The 21,534-nt window shown below is 50.3% G+C and overlaps 1 protein-coding gene across 1 annotated transcript; it reads right to left on the bottom strand.

The window, feature by feature from the left end:
• Nucleotides 1–7,914: 7,914 nt before the first annotated feature.
• Nucleotides 7,915–18,633, bottom strand: LSM4 (LSM4 homolog, U6 small nuclear RNA and mRNA degradation associated). Its single transcript, XM_065422063.1, has 5 exons — nucleotides 18,515–18,633; nucleotides 17,765–17,806; nucleotides 14,823–14,921; nucleotides 12,200–12,383; nucleotides 7,915–8,706 (listed from the first exon to the last, which is right to left on the bottom strand). The coding sequence occupies exons 1-5, from the start codon at nucleotides 18,515–18,517 to the stop codon at nucleotides 8,618–8,620; spliced, it is 417 nt and encodes a 138-aa protein (XP_065278135.1). The 5' UTR covers nucleotides 18,518–18,633; the 3' UTR covers nucleotides 7,915–8,617.
• Nucleotides 18,634–21,534: the final 2,901 nt, after the last annotated feature.

Below are 21,534 nucleotides of genomic sequence, written 5' to 3'. Positions count from 1 at the left end.
ATAGAGGCCTTTCCAGCTAACCTTTCAGGGGACGTCCACACTGCAATAACCCACCCGCAGCTGACCTGGGCGCGGGCTGTGGGGCTATCAAATTGCAGTGTAGATGTTTGGGGTCAGGCCCAGGCTCTGCGACCCTCCCCCATTGCGGGGTCCCAGAGCCTGGATAGCTACACTGCAACGTTATAGCCCCTACACCCCAGGCTGACATGGGGTATTGATTGCAGTGTCCACATCCCCTGAGAGGAATCAAGGCAGCAGCTAGTATCCATGGCAATCGGGTGCCACGGGGACGCCTTGCAATCCTCTACTTCCTGGGCACAGGCAGGCTGTTGGTTTGGCCCGACAGGAGGGGTCGTCGTGAGACCCAGCGTCTCCACGCTCCATGCCCAGGTCCTCCAGCGCGGCTGGCAGGGCTAGTTCACATCCTTTCTGAGAGCAAAGGTCCAGGCATTGGAGTTGTCAGAGGAGGAAAAGGCCTGGGAGTCGGAGGTGGGTAGCCCCCCTGCCCAGTGCCGGGCGGCCATCACCCTTGCAAGAGAGAATGAATCCTCCACTTATTTGGCCTTCTCTAGACTTCGTCCACACACCCATTCAGCCTCCAGCATCTCCACGGGATCCGTCCCTGTGGCCCAGCAGCCCGGGAGTGAGCGTGCTCACGGCTCCAGGACCAGCTCCTGGAAGGGGCAATGCCCGTGGAGGGGAGGCTGGCTGAAAGTCCGTTCCAGAGCATCATGCTGGCCCACGGCCTGCCGCCCTTCTGCTCTGTCTCTGCTGCCGCTGTGCAGCTCCCAAACCGATGCCCTCGGCCAGAGACGCAGTACCGCTGGGCTACGCAGGCAGACACTGAAGAGTAGGCAGTTTCTGGAGTTGCCCTGGGATGCAGCCATTTCATACAGAGCCCTCGTTCCCAGAACGTCTCATTACTGCCAAGTTTTCATCGCCGCCGAGCAGAAATCCCATTGTCATCTGCACGCACCTTCTCTGGGGTTGATTCCCAGCCCCTGGTCTGCAGAGTCAATAGGATTTCCATGCAGGGGGCAGCTGACCTTAAACGCAAAAAAGAAGCTTACAAGAAGTGGAAGATTGGACAAATGACCAGGGAGGAGTATAAAAATATCGCTCAGGCATGCAGGAGTGAAATCAGGAAGGCCAAATCGCACTTGGAGTTGCAGCTAGCAAGAGATGTTAAGAGTAACAAGAAGGATTTCTTCAGGTATGTTAGCAACAAGAAGAAAGTCAAGGAAAGTGTGGGCCCCTTACTGAATGAGGGAGGCAACCTAGTGACAGAGGATGTTGAAAAAGCTAATGTACTCAATGCTTTTTTTGCCTCTGTCTTCACAAACAAGGTCAGCTCCCAGACTGCTGCACTGGGCAGCACAGCATGGGGAGGAGGTGACCAGCCCTCTGTGGAGAAAGAAGTGGTTCGGGACTATTTAGAAAAACTGGATGAGCACAAATCCATGGGGCCGGATGCGCTGCATCCGAGGGTGCTAAAGGAGTTGGCAGATGTGATTGCGGAGCCATTGGCCATCATCTTTGAAAACTCATGGCGATCGGGGGAGGTCCCGGATGACTGGAAAAAGGCTAATGTAGTGCCCATCTTTAAAAAAGGGAAGAAGGAGGATCCGGGGAACTACAGGCCAGTCAGCCTCACCTCAGTCCCTGGAAAAATCATGGAGCAGGTCCTCAAGGAATCAATTATGAAACACTTAGAGAGGAAAGTGATCAGGAACAGTCAGCATGGATTCACCAAGGGGCAAGTCATGCCTGACTAAACTAATTGCCTTCTATGAGGAGATAACTGGGTCTGTGGATGAGGGGAAAGCAGTGGATGTGTTATTCCTTGACTTTAGCAAAGCTTTTGATACGGTCTCCCACAGTATTTTTGCAGGCAAGTTAAAGAAGTATGGGCTGAATGAATGGACTGTAAGGTGGATAGAAAGCTGGCTAGATCGTCGGGCTCAACGGGTAGTGATCAATGGCTCCATGTCTAGTTGGCAGCCATTGATCACCGGTTTCAAGCGGAGTGCCCCAAGGGTCGGTCCTGGGGCCGGTTTTGTTTAATATCTTTATTAATGATCTGGAGGATGGTGTGGACTGCACTCTCAGCAAGTTTGCAGATGACACTAAACTGGGAGGCGTGGTAGATACGCTGGAGGGTAGGGATCAGATACAGAGGGACCTAGACAAATTGGAGGATTGGGCCAAAAGAAACCTGATGAGGTTCATCAAGGACAAGTGCAGAGTCCTGCACTTAGGACGGAAGAATCCTATGCACTGCTACAGACAAGGGACCGAATGGCTAGGTAGCAGTTCTGCAGAAAAGGACCTAGGGGTCACAGTGGACGAGAAGCTGGATATGAGTCAACAGTGTGCTCTTGTTGCCAAGAAGGCTAACGGCATTTTGGGCTGTATAAGTAGGGGCATTGCCAGCAGATCAAGGGACGTGATCGTTCCCCTTTATGCGACATTAGTGAGGCCTCATCTGGAGTACTGTGTCCAGTTTTGGGCCCCACACTACAAGAAGGATGTGGAAATTTTGGAAAGAGTCCATCGGAGGGCAACAAAAATGATTAGGGGTCTGGAGCACATGACTTATGAGGAGAGGCTGAGGGAACTGGGATTGTTTAGTCTCCAGAAGAGAAGAATGAGGGGGGATTTGATAGCTGCTTTCAACTACCTGAAGGTGGGTTCCAAAGAGGATGGAGCTCTGCTGTTCTCAGTGGTGGCAGATGACAGAACAAGGAGCAATGGTCTCAAGTTGCAGTGGGGGAGGTCTAGGTTGGATATTAGGAAACACTATTTCACTAGGAGGGTGGTGAAGCACTGGAATGCTTTACCTAGGGAGGTGGTGGAATCTCCTTCCTTGGAGGTTTTTAAGGCCCGGCTTGACAAAGCCCTGGCTGGGATGATTTAGTTGGGAATTGGTCCTGGGTGGAGCAGGGGGTTGGACTAGATGACCTCCTGGGGTCCCTTCCAACCCTGATATTCTATGATTCTATGATACCCAAGTGCCCCCCCAGCCTAGGCCAAACCCTGTTCTCAGCAATACTCAGCGACTTGCTGTTTTCTAAAACCTTTCTCCTGGAAAAACGAAGTGCAGCCAATTACCTGCCTTGCTGCTCTCTGTGCCTCTCCCCACCCCAAGGAGACAGCCTTGTTCAGCGATCTGCAACAGGGTCAATCAGTCTTCCGAACGCTCCTTGTGGCATGGCAGACACACCCGCCTGGTAAGTGGCTCACAGGCAACTTAGCACTTGATGTGTTTTATGAATGTGTATTTTGTTCGGAGGACACTTCAATCTGGTTCCCCAAGTGCCTTGTGGGGCAGGCAACCTGAGTAGGGTGACCAGATAGCACATGTGAAAAAGCGGGACAGGGGTGAGGGGTAATAGGAGCCTATATAAGAAAAAGCCCCAAATATCGGGACTGTCCCTATAAAAGCAGGACATCTGGTCACCCTAAACCTGAGAACTGCAACAAAGGCTTTTCCCAGCTGTGTTAGGGCCATGGGAAGCCCTGTGGGAGGAGCCGCCTCCTTATCCATAATCCATAGTAACTACAGCCATGTTTGGAGTCTCCCAAATCGAATCGATGCCTCACATGCTATTCCTGGAGCCAGAGTGACCCGGAGCTCACGCGTACCCACTTAGTCACACTTTTGCTCTGCCACCTGCCAGCTATATTTATCTTGTAGGAGTTGGAGAAGAATTCTGCCACTGCACTGAGGAGACGTACAATGGCTCTGCGCTCACCCGGCTCCAAAACCTCTCCCCTGGGTGTCCCACTGGTATCGGAGCGAACCCTGGATATCACGGGGAGGAGAATGGAGAGGTGGACAAGGCAGAATCTGTGCTCTCTGGCCCAGCCACTGTGGTTTGAGTGAGCACAGCCAGACCCTGACCCAACTCCTGCTGTTCCTCTGATGCTGATGAAACCATTAGCCTCCCAGCCGGACTCCCGAGTACGTAAAGCATTCAATGACCTTGGAGCTGGCTCCAGCACACAGAGGGTTCATTTCATTCCACCTGCTGCTGTAAACACCTCCGTTCCCGAGGGCCCTGCACCCCTAGCCCCACGGGCTCCAGCTGCAGGACAGGCTGGGGCTCACCAGGCCTGTCAAACACCCAATGCATGTGAAGAACCTATCACTGCGGGTCCCGGTGCAACGCTAACAAAGGGGTGTGTTCTCGGGTGCGATGCTCCTGGGGCAGAGGGGAATTCAGCTGCCCTAGCGACAATCTCCTCCACCAGCGCGCAGAGTGCAAGGATGGAGCCACCAACTCCAGAGATGGAAGCTCCAGGGGCCTGAGCTGTAGGCCCAGCACGTGCCGATTAATAGTGGATGATGCTGATGCCCTCTGCAAATACGTTAACACCCTCCAGGGCACTGTTCTAAGTTCTAGACACCTCAGTCTCGGGCAAGCTTGGGCCCTGGTCAACCCTAGCGTATGAGGCCTCTTTCCCCACTGTCCCCACGCTGTGATCTGTGCAGCGCCGGCAGAGAGCTGGCAGGGCAGGGCTGCTGCTTCCTTCTTGGGTCCAGCTGCAGAGCTCCTTTGGACGCACTCCCTGCCCTGGGTAAGCAGTTGCTGCAGGGGGGCTGGCATGTGACCATGGCCAAGGGGAGGTGGCACGTTTGGGATAGAGGGATAGTGCCCCTGTGCCTGAGTTACAGAGGGGAAAGGAGACAAACGTTAAATGACTGGCCCAAGGTCAGCAAGGGAAGCTTTGGCACAGAACAAAAGTGAACCCTGAATCCCACGCTAGTGCCCTGGGCACTCTCCTTCCTCTCCATGCCGACGGCAGGGCTAGCAGCTGGGCAGGAGCCCATCCATTATTCCCCTGGCCAGCCCATGGTCTCATTTCTTTGCCTACATGAGGGGAGGGGCAGCCAGTGCTTGGAGTACGAGGCCCGAGCGCTGCAGAGCCAGCTCCCACACAGCAGTGCAGAGTCTCAGCGGGGCTCCATCCAACTCCCAGCCTTTCTAGAGGATGGCCTCTGGAGGTGGCAGGAAGGAGGAGGTGTGGAAAACATCAGTGCCAGGAGGCAGGTTGCATGAGGTTGTGCCCCCCCCGGTTAATGACTCCTCAGCTGTGTAGCAGCGAGACGCCCGCAGCTTGGGCTAGTCAGCCTGGGAAGGAGAATTAACCACTGCTGGGATTCACCCACCGACACCAGCAAGGCAGGACTCAGCGGGAAGCGGCAGCTCAGAGACAGCACACACTTTTCAATTCTTATTTCCTTCCAGAAAACACAGAGAACCTGGCTCTGAATTCTGGAGGGAAAGCCTCAACCACGCTGAGCTGTCAGCCATTCCCAGCAGCCTGATGGAGGCACATGGAACAATCTGAAATTTAGAAAGGAAAAGGAGGAGGAGGAGGATTCAAAGTGTATTTTTAGTTGCTTAACACAGCCCTGAAATATTTCTGCAGCCACTCCCTCCGGGCTGCAGGCTTCTCCTGTGTAACTATTCCTATGCTGGCTTCCAGCTGAAGGCACAGCAGTTATGAGTCAGAGCTGCTCAGAGTCAACAGAGAGCTGTTTACGCTTTGCAAAATAAGCATTCTGCTAAAGAGAGATCATGTGTTCCTAGTGTAAACACTTGCCCCATAAATACACACAACGGTATGTTTCAGAACAAGGGGTAGCCCTTGCCACACAGCTGGGCTGTGGCAAAAAGAGAATAATTGTATTTCAGGGAAAGGGAAACTCCGAGTCAATAGAGCCGGGAGAGAAAAGGGGGGTGGGGGTGGAATAGCAGGTTCCCTGGGACAGCCAACACCCTAAAGAGTAGCACTGCCGGCTCTTCAGAACACCCTGTTCCGTGGGGAAGGGGGAGCTAGAGGAACAGGCTCTGACTGCACACTTCTCCCTGTGGCTAATGTGGTTCCCCACCCCCACTGTGAGCAGACACTGCCATTTATTACTGCTCTGGCTGTATCCCAGCTTCATGAGCAATTCTGACAACTTCCCTCCTTTGCTGCAGCTCCCCCCTCCCCATAGCTTTTCCTCACACTGCCATGGCCGTACTGGGACACTGTTCTGTCACACACCTCACACCCCCATTGCAAACAGGGGAAGAAGCTAGTTTGGCTAGCGGGCAGGAAAGACAATACGTGCACAGTAGAGATGTACATTGCTAACGCATTACATCTAGTCCTGCAGGTAACTGCTCCTTTGCAGAAGGCAGGACATGCAGATACTGGGTAAGGCCTGAAAGATTCCCAACGAGAAGCGAAAGAGGGTTGCGGAGGAGGAACTCCCCTGCTGTAATGAAATGCTAGCAGCACTTCCCAATGACTTGACAGGGTCAAGCGTTTCAGGTCGTTAGGAGTCACCTAAGGAGTGGTTAGTGGGATGCTCCTTTGAGCTGAAGCCAAAGGGCTGCCTGTTGTACCTGCGCTGGGTCTGGCCAGCCTAGACCTTCACTCCATACGGTAGGGACACTAAGAACCACCCTTTGCAGCACTTGTTTCCTCTTTCACTGAGCCAGCTGCAGCACGTGAAGGCTCCTGGCTGGAGGCAGGGATGGGAAGGGGAGGGGAGCAGAACGTTAAAGGGGAGAAACTGTTCAAGTGCCACAGGGATGTTTATTTCCAAATGAACCCAGAGAGCAGGTCCCCATTTCCATTTGCTTGGTCTCCGTGTCCTTGGCAAGAGGAGACTTGGCTGCATTTGAACCGTTCGCGCTGCTTTTGCTCCAAGGGATCAGAAGATCCACAGGCCCCAGTGATCAAACATAACCAATTAAAATATACAGGGGGGGTTAAAGATGGGCATTTTAGCCAGTCAACTGGGGAGGGTTTGTTTTTTTTTGGTGATGACACTGATTTATAAAAAATTAACCAATTGTCTAAAACAGACCCCAAGGCCCAGCTTTGTTGCAGACAGCAGGCAAGAGTCATTTTCTACAGGTGAACAATGAATTTATTCCACTCACAACTTAACACTGGACTGGTTCAATAAGGTAAGAATTAAAAAAATATGTATATCTAAAAGCACGATCTTCGCTTGTTTGCTCTTGTTCAGAAGAGGGGACTGAGGGCACAGAGGTGGACATGAACACAGATACCCCTTTAAAAAGGAAATTGTGTTCTCACCAAGAGCTGAAGGGTAAGTTACCTGTAATATTTTTGGAAAAAAACTACTTAAGTCTTTCAAGACAAGAAATAGCTGAGGCAAAAGTCTACAGCATCTATTTCCATGCCAAAAGTTTGAACAGGTCAGTAAGTCTATTCTAGGACTACTTCTCATTCAGGGAACATTACCACCTCTGGGACTGAAGACTGGGGGAAATCCTGGCCCTGCTGAAGTCAATGGGGAAATCCTGTCCTCACTGAAAACGGGGAATTCCCACTAACTTCAGCAGGGCCAGGATTTCCCCCTTTTCACCAGGATAAAAAACTAAGCCCAGATTCTTACAGGAGGCTTAGAAATGCCAGATATTGTTAATGAAATTAATCTCTACGCATCAAGCAAGAAGCAAGCGCGGGGTGGGGGTGGGGGTGGAATCAGTCTTATTTCAAAAAAAGTCAGTCTCCAGAGTGAGGTTAGGGTTAGAGACTAGTCAAAGCACATCCTCCTCTTCCCTCACGATTCAATCCTCTCTCAAATAAAGTCATCTGAAGACTAAGTGGTGCATCGGCATTTCAACCCATTTACAAAGGAAAAGTTTCATCCACAGTCTTAAATTTAAAAAAAATATCAGTATTTGGGAAACTCACTTACCATGGAGAACTCAGAATAGTGCATGCGCATAAGCCAACAAAACATTCATTTTTAATTTAAGTAGTTATGACCAAATTAATTATATATAGTGTAAAAAAGAGCTGTTAGCCTCTTGGTACCAGTACCTCAGGACTTCCCGATGTGAAATTCACATACAGTAACAAAGCAGACAAAGCCAGGAATTAGTGATGTGATTTGAGAACCTGTAGTAGTAGGTTTATTATTTTCAGTTTTTAAATCACACAACCCAAGAGTGTTTTCCCCTTGGCCTATGGTCCAAGGCATGGTAGAGAGGGACCACTGCTTCATCAGAAACAGAGGGCTAGTTAAAAAAGGCGTTAAAAAAAAAAAAAAAAAAAAGAAAGAAACTTTGAGACAGCTCTTAAGCAAAGATACAATGTCCTCGATTTCAGTTTTTCTAACTAAAAAGTTGTGTGTATGCAACAGATGTAAAAACATCCCAAATCTGATTTCAAGTATAAAACAAAGAACAAAACCAAACTGTCCTCAAAATGTTTACACAAGTTCTTAAAACATACAAGGGACAACATTTCCGTGTGTATTAAAAATAGAGTGAGCCTGAAGAATTAAACAGAATGTAACTCTTCTCAGGAGAGAGTCTACTGAAGTCACCTCCTTTACCAAACTGAAAAGAGAACCAAAATCTTTCCAATTATGGATTTACTGGCTAAAAAAGTGACCGCAATTACCCTAGCTTTACCAGCAGACTGGGATCTGGGGGACTGACAAGGTGCATGATGATTCAGAGTTTGTTTAGCTTGATTAATTGAAGTTTAGAAATCTAACACCTTTATACACATGGCAATCCGGAGGTGACAAAACCATATAACCTCCCAACACTGTCTCTGGCAAAGGTACAGAGTCTCATTGTTTTGCAGATTGTCTGCCTGGCTTCTTTTCCTGCTGCCCTCTTCCACTCCCTGGTATCCCTCGGCCACGACCACCAAACACTCCTGGGGAAGAAGAGCAGTGAAAGAATAAATCAGCTGTAACCTCCAGTGAATAATCTGGGTGCAATACAGTCACACATGCTTTGCCTGATTGGTAGACTCCTTTTCCATGGCTCTCAAATGGGGTGATAAAAGAACCTTAAAACCTACACCTTGCTAATCCACAACACCCCTTTTTACAATCAACCATGTAACCGCTCTTATCAGCGGAGTGCGGTCAGATCTCTCTCTGCAAAGACTGTTAGCAAGATACTCACTGCAGCAGTTACTAGTAGAATGCACTAGGATCACAAATTAAAAGTTACGATTTTCAAAATAAGTGGCCCAGTAGATGGATTTAAAAACTAGACCAATGTATCAGTCATTTAGTGAGATTAGAAAATTCTACTGTAGGAAAAAAAGGACACCAACAAGGATGCAGAAATCCACATGATGGAGAAAGTGACTCACTTCGAAGATACACCGGTTACAAAATGGGACAAGAGTATTGCATTGTGTTATTACCTTGCCTCAGTTCCACCCAGCGTACTGACCCAGAAGGCACTCACGACTGGGCTGCTTTGGTCAGGGCATCAGCAAATGGAGCAGCCTTGTAGCGTAGCCCCAATTCCACCTCTCTCCAGCACTGCTCACCAAACTAAGCTAGTCCCAAATCAGCATTAACATGCTGCCAGGGAGCTTCTCCGACCAGCCTTCAGGATTCCTGTGGTGTGCTGGAGATAGGGGTGCTCTGGGGTTCACCCTGCTTCCACCCCTGAACAGCTGGCTTTAGAGCAGTGGCTCCCAACCTTCTTAAACGGTTGTGAAGGGACACCAAACTCGCATGCCACTGGTGGGGCACGTACTAGTTCGGGGACCCTGGCTCTACTGCCTGGCCATGCACTGTTCAGGTGAGTCAAGTTAGCCACACTGCTGGCCTGAAAGGAGGAGCTGCCTCCTTCCCCCAAGCGGCTGAAGATGTGGACTACAGTGCCCCCTCCTGCTGGCCAGGAGCAAGAGGCCCCCGATTGCTGAAAGGGTCATGAACGGTGCACCCAATGATAGTTTGCTAAGGAGCTAGCAGGCAGGAGCAAAGCTGTGTCACCCTTTCTGTGCCGCAGTAACAAGAGCCTTTCAGCTGATTAGCTAATGCTACAGCCACTCTTTAAAATATCCCCTGAGCTAATTAAAGTTGCACATCAAAGCAGCAGGGAACTCCTCTACCTCAAGTGGAGAAATCAACTCTGCTCTCCACCAGGTGGATACTGCGATAGCGCAAGGCCTAGAGGAAATATTTCATGCAAAATGTTTGTCCAAACCACTGAATCCAGAAGCAGCAATGCCAAGTGCTGTGGTCACCGGAGTGCAGGGAAGAGAAATAAAGGCGCCTTCAGATTTCTAAAGGTCACTTTTGCATTTCGAAGGCTTTCAGAGGCTGAGCAACAGCAGCAGAAATCCTAACTTTGTTCCTCTGGGAGGAGACTGACATTCCTCGGGATGCTGCTTTTGCAAACAGAGTCCCCTTCACGAGTTCTCCAGTTCAAATCTGAAACTGCCAAACTCACTGCAACTCCTCGTGTGATCAGTACGAGAGGAAATGGTTCTGGTGACCAGCCTTTAAGGCTGCTCCATCCACATAACAGCCAATCTCTCTCCAGTTATTGGTGCACAGAGAGCTAGTTTTGTGTCACAGGTGGCCTAGGCCACCTCACATTTTGCTGTAACAGAATGAACGTGAGGTCCAGGACTGTCCTTAAGAGAAGCTTCACACCCTGGCTCAAGAGCAACTCTTTGGCTAAGTATGGAGCAGTACTGAGTGAATCCCATAGGTTTGACCAAAGTTGCAACTGGCCTCAAGGGTGGGAGACAAGAAGCAGGAGGATAAGGAATGACCAACAATGCTAGGATCCTGGGGCTGGGGCAACCCCTGTGATCGTTGCACCCTACACGTATTTCTAGAGTGGTTTTCAGGGGATCACCTTATAACAGGGGTCTCAAACACGTGGCCTGCGGAGCTCTTCCCTGCGGCCCACCAAGCTCCCCGCGCCCCCCACCCCTGAGTTATTTAATGTGGCAGCTAAGCTCCCAGCTCCCCAATGTTTGGGGCCGGGTCTCTCCCCCGGCCCTGCCTGACACCCCCACGCATCTCCCTCGAGTGTCCCCCGGGCTCACTTGCTGCCTCCTCACCACCCGCAGCCTGCAGCTCATGCTGACTCCACTCTGCTCTGTCGGCTTCCGGCATCACCTGCTGCCGCAGGGTCCTTGTGCCCCCCTCCACTGTGGCCAGGGCAGGCTGCCCTTCCCCTGCCTTAGTCCTGAGCCTCTCCAATGCCCCGAGCCTCTCCAATGCCCCAAACCCCTCATCCCCAGCCCCACAGCCCTCACTCCTGCACCCCCTCCTATCCCCAAACTCCATCCCAGAGCCTGCACCCCCACCCCCTGCCCCAGCCCAGAGCCTGCACCCAGCACCCAAACTCCATCCCAGAGCCTGCACCCCCACCCCTCCCCCACCCAAACTCCCTCCCAGAGCCTTAGGCAGGTGGGGGCGGAGTTTGGGGGGGGGGGGCAGGTTCTGGGCACCACCAAAATTTCTACAAACCTGCCACCCCTGGAAGAGGCAGAGCAGGGGTGGAGTGGTGGTGCAGCCCAGTGCAGTGGGGGGCTTTACTGAGTGTATATATTTTATTAAAACCGCTTGGAGGAGGAGGAGGAGGAGGAGGTGAAGAGATGGGGCAGGGGCGGGGCCTCATGGAAGGGGTGGAGTGGGGGCGGGGCCAGGGGCAGTGAGGGGGTGTGTGTCAGTGATGCAGCCCTCAGGCCAATGCACTAGTCCTCATGTGGCCCTCGTGGTCATTTGAGTTTGAGACCCCTGCCTTATAACAAACATGAAGCCTTCAGCTGGAAGGGTGAGAATGCTCCAAACATTCAGCAAGTGAAACAAAAAGTCAGCAGCTAGGTCTCTTACAAGCAATGCAAAGACCTCCCAAAGGGATGGCCAGATGTGCTTCTCTTAAGCAGACTAGAGTGCCTCACCTGAGCCATGCACTGGAAAGAGGCTGCCCCTCCCCCACTGCAGTAATGGTCAGAACCCAAAGCACATTCAGACACAACGTTCACTCTTTCCCCCAAACGGATTTGCTAACGAAGCACATAGCACAAACCTCATGCGAAGAGAGGGACAGAGCGATTACCCGAACGGGCCACAGCTTGTTTGGAAGGAGTCTGACACGGCCAAGTTCAGGGACTGACTTATTTGTTACGCTCCTACCCAGCTCCAGCAAACAAAGAGAAACAGTTCCTGCGCTTCCCTTTGTGTTCACCTGCCTTACAGCATGTTTGTGAACAAGGCAAAGGACATAGTCCTCCTTAGCTGGCTCTTTTGTAGGAATCATTCCAGGGTCTCACACCACACAGCACTATTAGTTTAAAATTGAGGAACAACAACAACAGTTACACCGACGAGATTTGCTTGAGACACAAGCCTAGGTACTCCACTGCAAGCAAACAGGACCATTACCTCGCCCGGCACCTCCACCTCCTCGGCCTTTCTGTTGTTTCTGCTGCTGCATGCCACCACGACCTCTGCCCTTTGACACCACCTCCTCCTTCACCATGTCAATGATTTCATCGGGGATACGCAAATATTTAATTGTGCTGCCGCGAATGTAACACTCTGGCATTCTCCAGAATTTGTCTCCGTCCTGTCGGGGAGAAGCACGTTAGGGCAGAGCAGGTGCACACGTGCGCTCTGACGTCTTTGGCTCAGAAATGCCTAAATCACTTTGAAAATTTTACCACTTATTTATTGTCAGCATAAATGGTTCCTCTAATACAAATACATCCCTTGGCTTGGGGGGGAGAGGGCATTGTACATCTGCCGCTAAAGTTTTAACACATCACTTGTGGGATAAATCACACACTATTAAAAGTGCACGAAGTCTGAGTTAAGGTGGAGGGTAAGGTCCTTACATCTACTGAGCACTAGGAGGGACTGAAAGTGTACACAGGACTAAGGCAAACTAAAAACTACTACTTAGAAAGCAGACTCAAAGGCAAACAGAAACACGACTTCCTCACCAGAGGCATATCTGCAACAGGAGATTTCAGCTCCAAGAACATGGGAAATCACCCACCCATTTTACCTATTGGGCCTATTAATGTGGCACTCGAAGGCTGCCTTTAGAGGAGCCCAACAGAGCAGAATGAATGCAGGGGCAGGGTGGCCACCAGACACATTTCAGAGCGAACAGGTCCCCACAGGAGGAAGTGGCTCTGAAAAGCAGGTTTAAGATTCGGCGTTATGGGGCTGCCCTTTGTGAAGTGAGTTGCAGAACCTTCCAATTCTGCTGTGGACAAAACCCTGTTAGTACGTTAGCTCTTAAATGATGGATGAAATGGCGAGAAGAGGGAAATCAGAGCAGTGTCTGAGCTGAACAGTAACCCACAGACTGACCCATGATGCAGTCGGGAGAAGGGGAGAAGAGAGCCTGCCCTGCCTTTTGTTAACTTATGCTAGACAGCAGCCACCAAAAAGGGCCTTTCATCACTGAAACAGCTCATAGGTTTGTCCACACATGGGGTTATTCAGGGCTAGCTCCCTGTGTGGACACTTACTCTGCAATAAGGGTGCCTTGCTCCTGTTTAGCTTACTGCTGCCCCCCACCCTCAGCCTTGGATCTTCCTAACTGGACTTCGGCTCAAAATACAGGAAACGACTGAGCCAGTCTCCCTTCACTTCCTTGTTTCTGTACTCAGAGAAGTAAACAAACTAACTAGTTTAGAGCCAGATCCTCCAGATACAGTCCCATGCCATCTAGTGGCCATTGCCATTAATACCATTCAACTAACCAGAGATCAGCAGGGTCAGCTGAGGCCTGCTTGACTGTATCCTGGGTGTATTTTGCTAAGTCTGGGCTTGTCTATTGATGTTTTCCTATTGCACAACTGGAGGGGGATTAAAAAGGCAGCCAGGCAGGATGAGCCACACCAACCATGTGGGTGTAACCCAGCCAGGCATGCGTCCAGCTGTGTAGCACTCTATGGGCTCACTCTGACCACTACAAGCTTCTTTGCGGTGCCGTGGGAGGGAGGGACAGACACTGGAAACCTTTTTGCCCTCAACCAGGTGCTCTAACAGCTCACTAACTGTACTCCAGGCTTTACCTGCCGCCAGTGCCCTTCCCAAAGCATCAGACACCATCTAACTCCAATTTAATATAGGTTAAAAAACAGATCCCAGTTCTCTTAAACAAAAACAGTTTATCAGACACAGGAAGGAAGAAGAAAGTCTAACAAAACATTAAGCAGAACATGATCATGGTTACACTAGTGTCTAGGAAAGGTGCACAAAGATTGGCTCTAAGCCAGTGGTCTCCAAACTTTTCAGGGTCACGCCCCCTACCCCCCCCAGAGCCGGGCCGTGGCTCGTGGGGCGGGCTGCGGCTGGGGCCAGGAACAGAGCCATGGCTAGTGGCAGAGGCTGGCACCAGGGGGGTGGGGCCGGAACAGAGCAGGTGAGGGTGGCGCAACCTCCCCATCCTCTGTAGGGGCTGCCCGGTTTTGGCCTCTGCTCTAAGCTCTGTTACATAGCATGCACGGTTAACCAAGATGGAACCTTTGTATATCGGACAACCCTGACTCAACAGCAGGCTATTATCAGTTCAGATTCAGTCTCTGTGGAAATCTCCACAATACCTCCTCCCACTTCTCTTCTTGAGCCCCTTTTCCTCTTTATTTGGAAATGAAGCACTTACTCCGTAGCATACGTTTCCTCCCGTTGCCCAGTCTGGTTAATTTTGGTTCCTGTGATTCCCTGCAAACTGTTTTACTCACTGGTGTTTGACCATTTTGTTTCTTTGTCTTTGGTGGCAAGTACACAAACATTTATTTGCATTTAAGAGAAGGTCCTCCTCGCTTCTACATAGACATTAAACACTATGACTGAGCATAATGCATGAATACCATGTCAATGGGAACAGCTCAAACAGGCTAGTTCTTACCAAAGATCTCTTAAAAGTGGTAACCCACTAAATGGAGAACACAGAATGATGGCCAGGCAGCAGCTATCAGACAGCCAGAGTAAGACTGCGGGTTCCTAGCATGGGGCACCTGACAGTGTAATCTAAAATAGCCAACCTTACCCTTGATGTGCAGATGACTTCTCTAAGGTTGATGTTCATCCAGTTATCGCAACTCACTAGGTGACCGTTGTACGTTTCACCATTTTTCAATTCCACCAACTGAGAGACAATGGAGAAAGTCAAATACAATAAACCAGCAACTGTGAAATTCTCAAGAGCAGACAATACTTGAATCAATTATCCCTTAAGAGCGTATATGGGCAAGAGAAGTGCAGTCACAGTGCAAGACTGTACAAGAGGAAGTGAACTTCCAAATCAGCATATATGGTATAATTTAGGCAAGAAACAAGACACGCCAAGAGGTATAGCCACTCCACATTACATGCACATATAACAGCTACCTCCTGTTAATGGGAGTTGTACAGGAACAGGGAGAATAAAACCCGAGGTGTGCTAGGAACTTTTTTTGCTACTCAAGCTTTAGGATTAAAAAGCTGCTGCCAACACTCTAATCCAGGAGTCTCAGTCTCAAATGACCACGAGGGCCACATGAGGACTAGTGCATTGGCCTGAGGGCTGCATCACTGACACCCTCCTCGCTGCCCCTGGCCCCGCCCCCACTCCACCCCTTCCATGAGGCCCCGCCCCTGCCCCGCCTCTTCTCCACCTCCTCCTCCAAGTGGTTTTAATAAAATATATACACTCAGTAAAGCCACCCCACTGCACTGGGCTGCACCACCACTCCACCCCTGCTCTGCCTCTTCCAGGGGTGGCAGGTTTGTAGAAATTTTGGTGGTGCCCAGAACCTGCCCTCCCCCCCAAACTCCGCCCCCACCTGCCCAAGGCTCTGGGAGGGAGTTTGAGTGGGGGAGGGGGTGGGGGTGCAGGCTCTGGGATGGAGTTTGGGTGCTGGGTGCAGTCTCTGGGCTGGGGCAGGGGTGCACGCTCTGGGATGGAGTTTGGGGATAGGAGGGGGTGCAGGGGTGAGGGCTGTGGATGAGGGGTTTGGGGCATTGGAGAGGCTCGGGGCATTGGAGAGGCTCAGGACTAGGGCAGAAGGGCAGGGGAAGGGCAGCCTGCCCTGGCACTAGTGGAGGGGGGCACTAGGACCTGGAGCGGAGCCAGCGTGAGCTGCAGGCTCCGGGCGGTGAGGGGGCAGCAAGTGAGCCCGGGGGACACTCGGGGGAGGTGCGTGGGGGCGGCAGGTGGGGCCGGGTCTCTCCCCCGGCCCCAAACATTGGGGAGCAGGGAGCAGTGAGCTTAGCTGCCACATAAAATAACTCGGGGGGGGGGGGGCGGGGGTGAGGGGAGTTTGGCGGCGACAGGAAGTAACTGGGGGGGGAGGCGCGCGGGGAGCTTGGGGGCCGCAGGGAAGAGCTCCACGGGCCGCATGCGTGTTTGAGACCCCTGCTAATCCCACCTCAGAATTCTAGTGGCCCTGCCTGTATTATTGCCTGCAACCTGAATTGAAAAGGACACCCTCTCTACAGGACAGAGACAGCTTTGTATCCAGCACCACTTTGGCCCTGATCCACTTTGCAGCAGTGACTTGCAGTTGTGTCAAATTGCTTGTACAGTTTGACACAAGGCGTTACTGCCCACAGGGAACTGTACTGGGACCACCAGGTTCACTGAATTTAAATACTTCAGGTTACAGTACATTTTAACGTGACCAAGAAGACTGTTTTCCTCTGCTGCTTGGGGCAGTTTAGACCCAAGTCAGCAAGACACACCAACTAGAGGGTAGGAGACCCACTCAGAAAACAACACTCCCCCCCCCAATAAAATAAAAAGTAGAGGAAAGAGAAAACAGGAGGAATAAGAGTGCTACTGGAACAAAATACACCTCTACCCCGATATAACGCTGTCCTCGGGAGCCAAAAAAATCTTACCGCGTTATAGGTGAAACCGCGTTATATCGAACTTGCTTTGATCCGCTGGAGCGCGCAGCCTCGCCCCCCCACGGAGCGCTGCTTTACTGCGTTATATCCAAATTCATGTTCTATCGGGTCACGTTATATCGGGGTAGAGGTGTATCTGGCCCCTAAGTTTTATAAGCCTCCTCCATCTTCCCCCACTTACTCTGATAAAGTGAGGAAAATGCCCCCAAAACACAAAGAAAAGCTAAGTCTAGGCAAGCTCCAAATGATGCTGCATGAGATCTGCATTTGTGTAGCATCTGTTCTCTCTGCAAACAACTTTTGCTAACAGAGTTTTATATTTTTCTTGTCTGCATTCCAGTAGCACCCACAACATGCCCGATCTCTCCACATACATACGAAGATGCAGATTCTGCCCTGAAGAGCTCACAATCAAAGACGAACATACAAAGGAATTAAAAAACAGTCAACAGAGTTGGATAATAAGCATCAGCTGGCCCTAGCTACTTGTCTACACAGCCATAATTACTTGACCAATTCTTGTGTTAATTTTTTAACAGTGACTACAACGGGATCTTTCTAACATTCATATACAGACTGCCTTTCTAACGTAAAGGTACTTGGGATATTATTGTGCTAGCAGTTCCAGAATAGCTGCAATGCCCTTAGAAAGCTCTGTGCAGTAGTTGCTGCACAAACACACTAGATGCTTTGTTAAATTACGTTACTATCGGTTTTAAATTAAAACAAGAGATGAGCGACAGCCCAAAGACTCGCCTTTAAAACAGTGAGACTTCTGTTAAATTGAGAGTGGTGAAAAATGCACCTGACACTGCTTAGAATCTCTGCTATGTCTGATTCTAATCTTATTTCATAAAAAGTCACTCAAGATTTGGAAGGTTTACTTTACACTAAGTTAATAAGAGACTGAAAAAAGGCCCACCACACTACATTGTGGCTGAAGCACATGGAAGATACAGAAAATACATTTAAGGCACCTCACTTCTTTAGAGCTTCCAAATTCACCTCCCTACCCTCCAACACACAGACCCTGACCTGGTGACCCAAGAAGCTTTATAGGGATTGCAAGCATTGCTTGTAGGAAATATCCTTGTTACTCACCATAGGGTGGTTCTGTGCAGTCTTCAACAGGGATAAAGGAAGCTAGAACAGAAGGAGAGAGAATAAGCCTGAGAAACATGTCAGCAAAATAGAGGATAAAACAGTCCATTTACAGACCAAGTGACTTTAGCTATGAATTTACTACCACGCACAAGATGACACTGTTTGCAGGGAGGAGTAAGAACCATTTTGCCAGGTATATGTTACATGAGCTCCCACCACTCAAATTTACCTTTGAGCGTCAGGTAAAAAACAGCAGGGACCGAGTCTCACCCAGACACTCCCTCCCCCGCAAACAGCACCACATGCCAGGCGCAGCCAAGCCACAAACCGCGAGTGCCCCCAGCATCTACCACACCACAGCCCCGCACACTGACCTGCCCGGTGCATTATCACAGTAGCATCTAAGAGCCCACGGTGCTAGGGGCTGTACATTTCAGTGGTTTAGGTGTATCATGGTAGCACCCAGGACCCCCTCCAGCCACAGCCCAGGGGCCCATTATGCTAGGAGGTGTACGCTATTAGGTGTACTACGGTAGTGCCGCAGCGCCCCTGGGCTAGGACCCCCGGGACTAGGCGCTGCACGCTGCTAGCGCTATTAGGTGTATTACGGTACCTCCTGGGCAGCCCTGCACCAGGGCCACGCGCCTTCCTCCTCCCTTACACACACACCCCGGCCGACCCCGCGCCGCGCCCCCTTTCAGCCCCCCCGCCGGCTCCCCAGCCCCGCGCTCCCTCCCCCCGACTCACCATCCTCCCGCTCCGGCCGCGCGGGCCTCGCCGCTCAAACCGCCTCCGCTGCGGCCCCGAGCCAATAAACTCCGAGCTAATCCGGGGCCAGCCCAGTCCTCAGCGCGAGCCGCAAAGCGACAGCCGCCGTTTTACGACGGTGCCGCAAAGGGCGGCGGGCGCAAAGGAAGGAATGGCGCGGGGCGTCCGCATTACCCACAACCCCCCGCACCTCCAGGAGCCTGTATTACCCACAATCCTCTGCGTGGCGCTCCAGCTAGGCAGGGGTTCTCAAACTTTTGCGCTGGTGACCCCATGATACAGCGAGCCTGGGAGTGTCACCCCCCCCCTTGTCAATTAAAATCTCGTTTATGTATTTAACACCTTTATAACACCTCGCGACCCCCTGAGGGGCCCCGAACCCCAGTTTGAGAACCCCCGATCCAGAGAGCCCCCAAATGCCCCGCCCAGATCATATTCCAGTACCCCGCTCCTGCTTGTTCTGCGCACCTCACCCCCTGCCCCTACTAGACTGGTAGGGCTCAGTCCAGCTCCCCGTGGGCTGTTCTCCATTCCATTGGCAGCCATGGTGCGTACAGGTGGCTGGCTGCCCCCATTGTCTAAGCATCTCGTTTTCCAGCCCTGCTTAGAGAGCTAATCAACACAGCAGCTAAAATTGTGGCAGTCAACCACAGCTCCTCTGTGACGGAGCTGAACCATCATTGACAACAATGAGAAACTTCAATCATCTCTCCCATCTCGTTCTTTTCTCGTTTTCCTTCCAGTCCTGTCTATGCCAGTGTTTACAGGGCACTATTGTTAACAACCAGGCTCTGGGCAGGTGCAGAAGTCCACCTTCTCAGAGCTTATTGCAGGACTCAGGCCTAAATTTCCCAGCCTTCCTATCTCCTCTCCTCCCAGTCTCCTGAACATTAGCCATACAGTACTGCATTTTAGTAGCAGGCTCACAAACTAGAAACCCAGAAACGAGGAACTATGCCCCCTAGTGTCCATTTCTCTTTCATTTTAAAACATTAGATTAGGTTATTGAATGAGTAATGCTACCCCAAAACCATTCACTTACATGACTGACAAAGAGTCAGGTGAAAATTGGACACACTGCATCCCTTTAGTTCTTTGAGGGCTGCACATACATCCTGCATACACTGAATTGGCAAAGCTGCTTTATTAGCATATCTCCCAGTGAACTATTTAGCCCCTTTATTTATTTATTGGAACAGTATTAGTCTTGATAAGTTAAGTGATGTTTAACCATGTTAAATAGGTGTGAAATTATTAGTGAAATTATAAAACACAGAAGCTATCAAATGAAGATCTAGTGTGGATGAAATACAGTAAATATTATTTTTCTTATTGTATTATTCCCAGTATTATATTTTATTTCATTACATCTTTTCAGACTTATTTCTATCTTTAATGGCCTGTTCTCTTCATCAAAACAGCCACTTAATTGGGAAAATATGTTGTCCAACTAAAAGTCCCCATTGAGGAACTTCTCCTATACTGTACATCACCCTAAATATGTATTTGTTTGGCAGGTGGTCTGGAAAACTTGTAAAATGCAAACTGTTGATACAGTGTCCATCTTCAGAATTAACAACAGTATCATGGAAGTCTCCTTCCAGTAAAAAAGTATAAAGGTTTATATTATAGCTTAATAAATACCCATGGATAAATGACAAAAATCTGATCAAGAAAACCAGTGGGTTTTCCTTTTGCATAATAAAAGCCTGATAAAGCAAGATGCTGAGCTTATGGGAGTTAAGAATGCTCAGTACCTGCAAAATTTATAAAAACCCAAATTTCCTTGTTATTTCAAAAAGATTATGAATCAAAGCCTTGTGGAATAAAACCAAGATTGAAGCAAGCTGACCTGGAGAGAGAAGGGGGGTGGGCGGCTCCATGGTTAGCCAAAGCTAAACTATGTTTCCCACCGCTCCACCATGAAACTTTCACTGTAGCAACCAAGAAAGATTACATTGGACTTTGGCAAGAACCAGACTTAGCCTGCAAAGCTAGTCCGCATGAAATGCCATTATTACACTAAACCGTATCTCCATTGAGGTTTATTGATTTTATTATACTCATGGCTAGGCTGCTATAATTGGCTGGCATGGTTCACCCGTCCCCGATGCCTGCCCCTTTTGCAGTGAGGGAGACCCTAGCACACGCCTACCTTGAGTGCACCAGGTTGCAGCCCCTTTTCCAGCTCCTCCTAGACTTACTTTTGTGGTTTTGGCGGCACTTCTCGCCCCGCTTTCTCATATATGCACACCCCATCCGTGGCCCCACAAAGTCACGGGACCTCATTGTCAACCTCCTCCTAGCAATGGCCAAGGTGGCCATCTACAACACCAGGGAGAGGATGCTGGCTGAGGGGGTGCTCTGCAACTGTGGGACCTATTTCCGATCCTCTCTCCGCTCACGTATCCAGGCAGAGTTCCTCTGGGCAGCATCCGCTGGCTCCCTTGACACGTTCAGTGGGCACTGTCCGGGGTTCTCTGAGTGTCCCCTTCAGGTTCCCTACTTTTGACCCTCACACCTGTCCTTGTTTTTTCTTTTGTTGTCCCCCGTATTTAATTGAGTCCCAGGCTCGGTGGACCCTCCCCGTAGGTTAGGGGAGGGTTCTTTAGCTTCTGACCACCCACTTCCCAGAACCCAACAGGATGGTTCACCCAAAACACCCCACCTGGTTTGCAGGTGTTGATCCTGCAGCTAAAGGGTTAAGTGGGCTCTACCGACTCACTGAGGCAGGTGGTTCACTTCCCACCAGCATATAAGGGAAGTAAGAGTAACACTTTCTTTCTTTCAAAGAGAAGGTTTAGTATGTGAGCAAAGCCGTCCTGATGTAAGATCCCCTACCAACAGGCAAGTCTAGGAAAATGTTTGAGGTGAACTTTATTAAATTATTTGTTAATAAAGGTAAAACCCTGAGGGGATAACTTGGCTTTACAGTGTGGACTTTGGAATGTGGCTTAGAGTAGGTTGAGAAAGGCATATCCAGGCCTATCAGTGTGATA

Source organism: Emys orbicularis, chromosome 24 (assembly GCF_028017835.1).
Source record: "Emys orbicularis isolate rEmyOrb1 chromosome 24, rEmyOrb1.hap1, whole genome shotgun sequence".
NCBI classification, from domain to species: domain Eukaryota; kingdom Metazoa; phylum Chordata; order Testudines; family Emydidae; genus Emys; species Emys orbicularis.
This window is presented reverse-complemented; position numbering and strand designations above follow the sequence as displayed.

What these genes read in the sequence shown, in the direction of transcription:
- LSM4 (XM_065422063.1), bottom strand. An exon ending in CTGCACAGAACCACCCTATG is followed by an intron (nt 14,922 to 17,764) that starts GTGAGTAACAAG and finishes ATTGTCTCTCAG; the next exon opens with TTGGTGGAATTGAAAAATGG. An exon ending in AGGTGGAGGTGCCGGGCGAG is followed by an intron (nt 8,707 to 12,199) that starts GTAATGGTCCTG and finishes CTTCTTCCCCAG; the next exon opens with GAGTGTTTGGTGGTCGTGGC.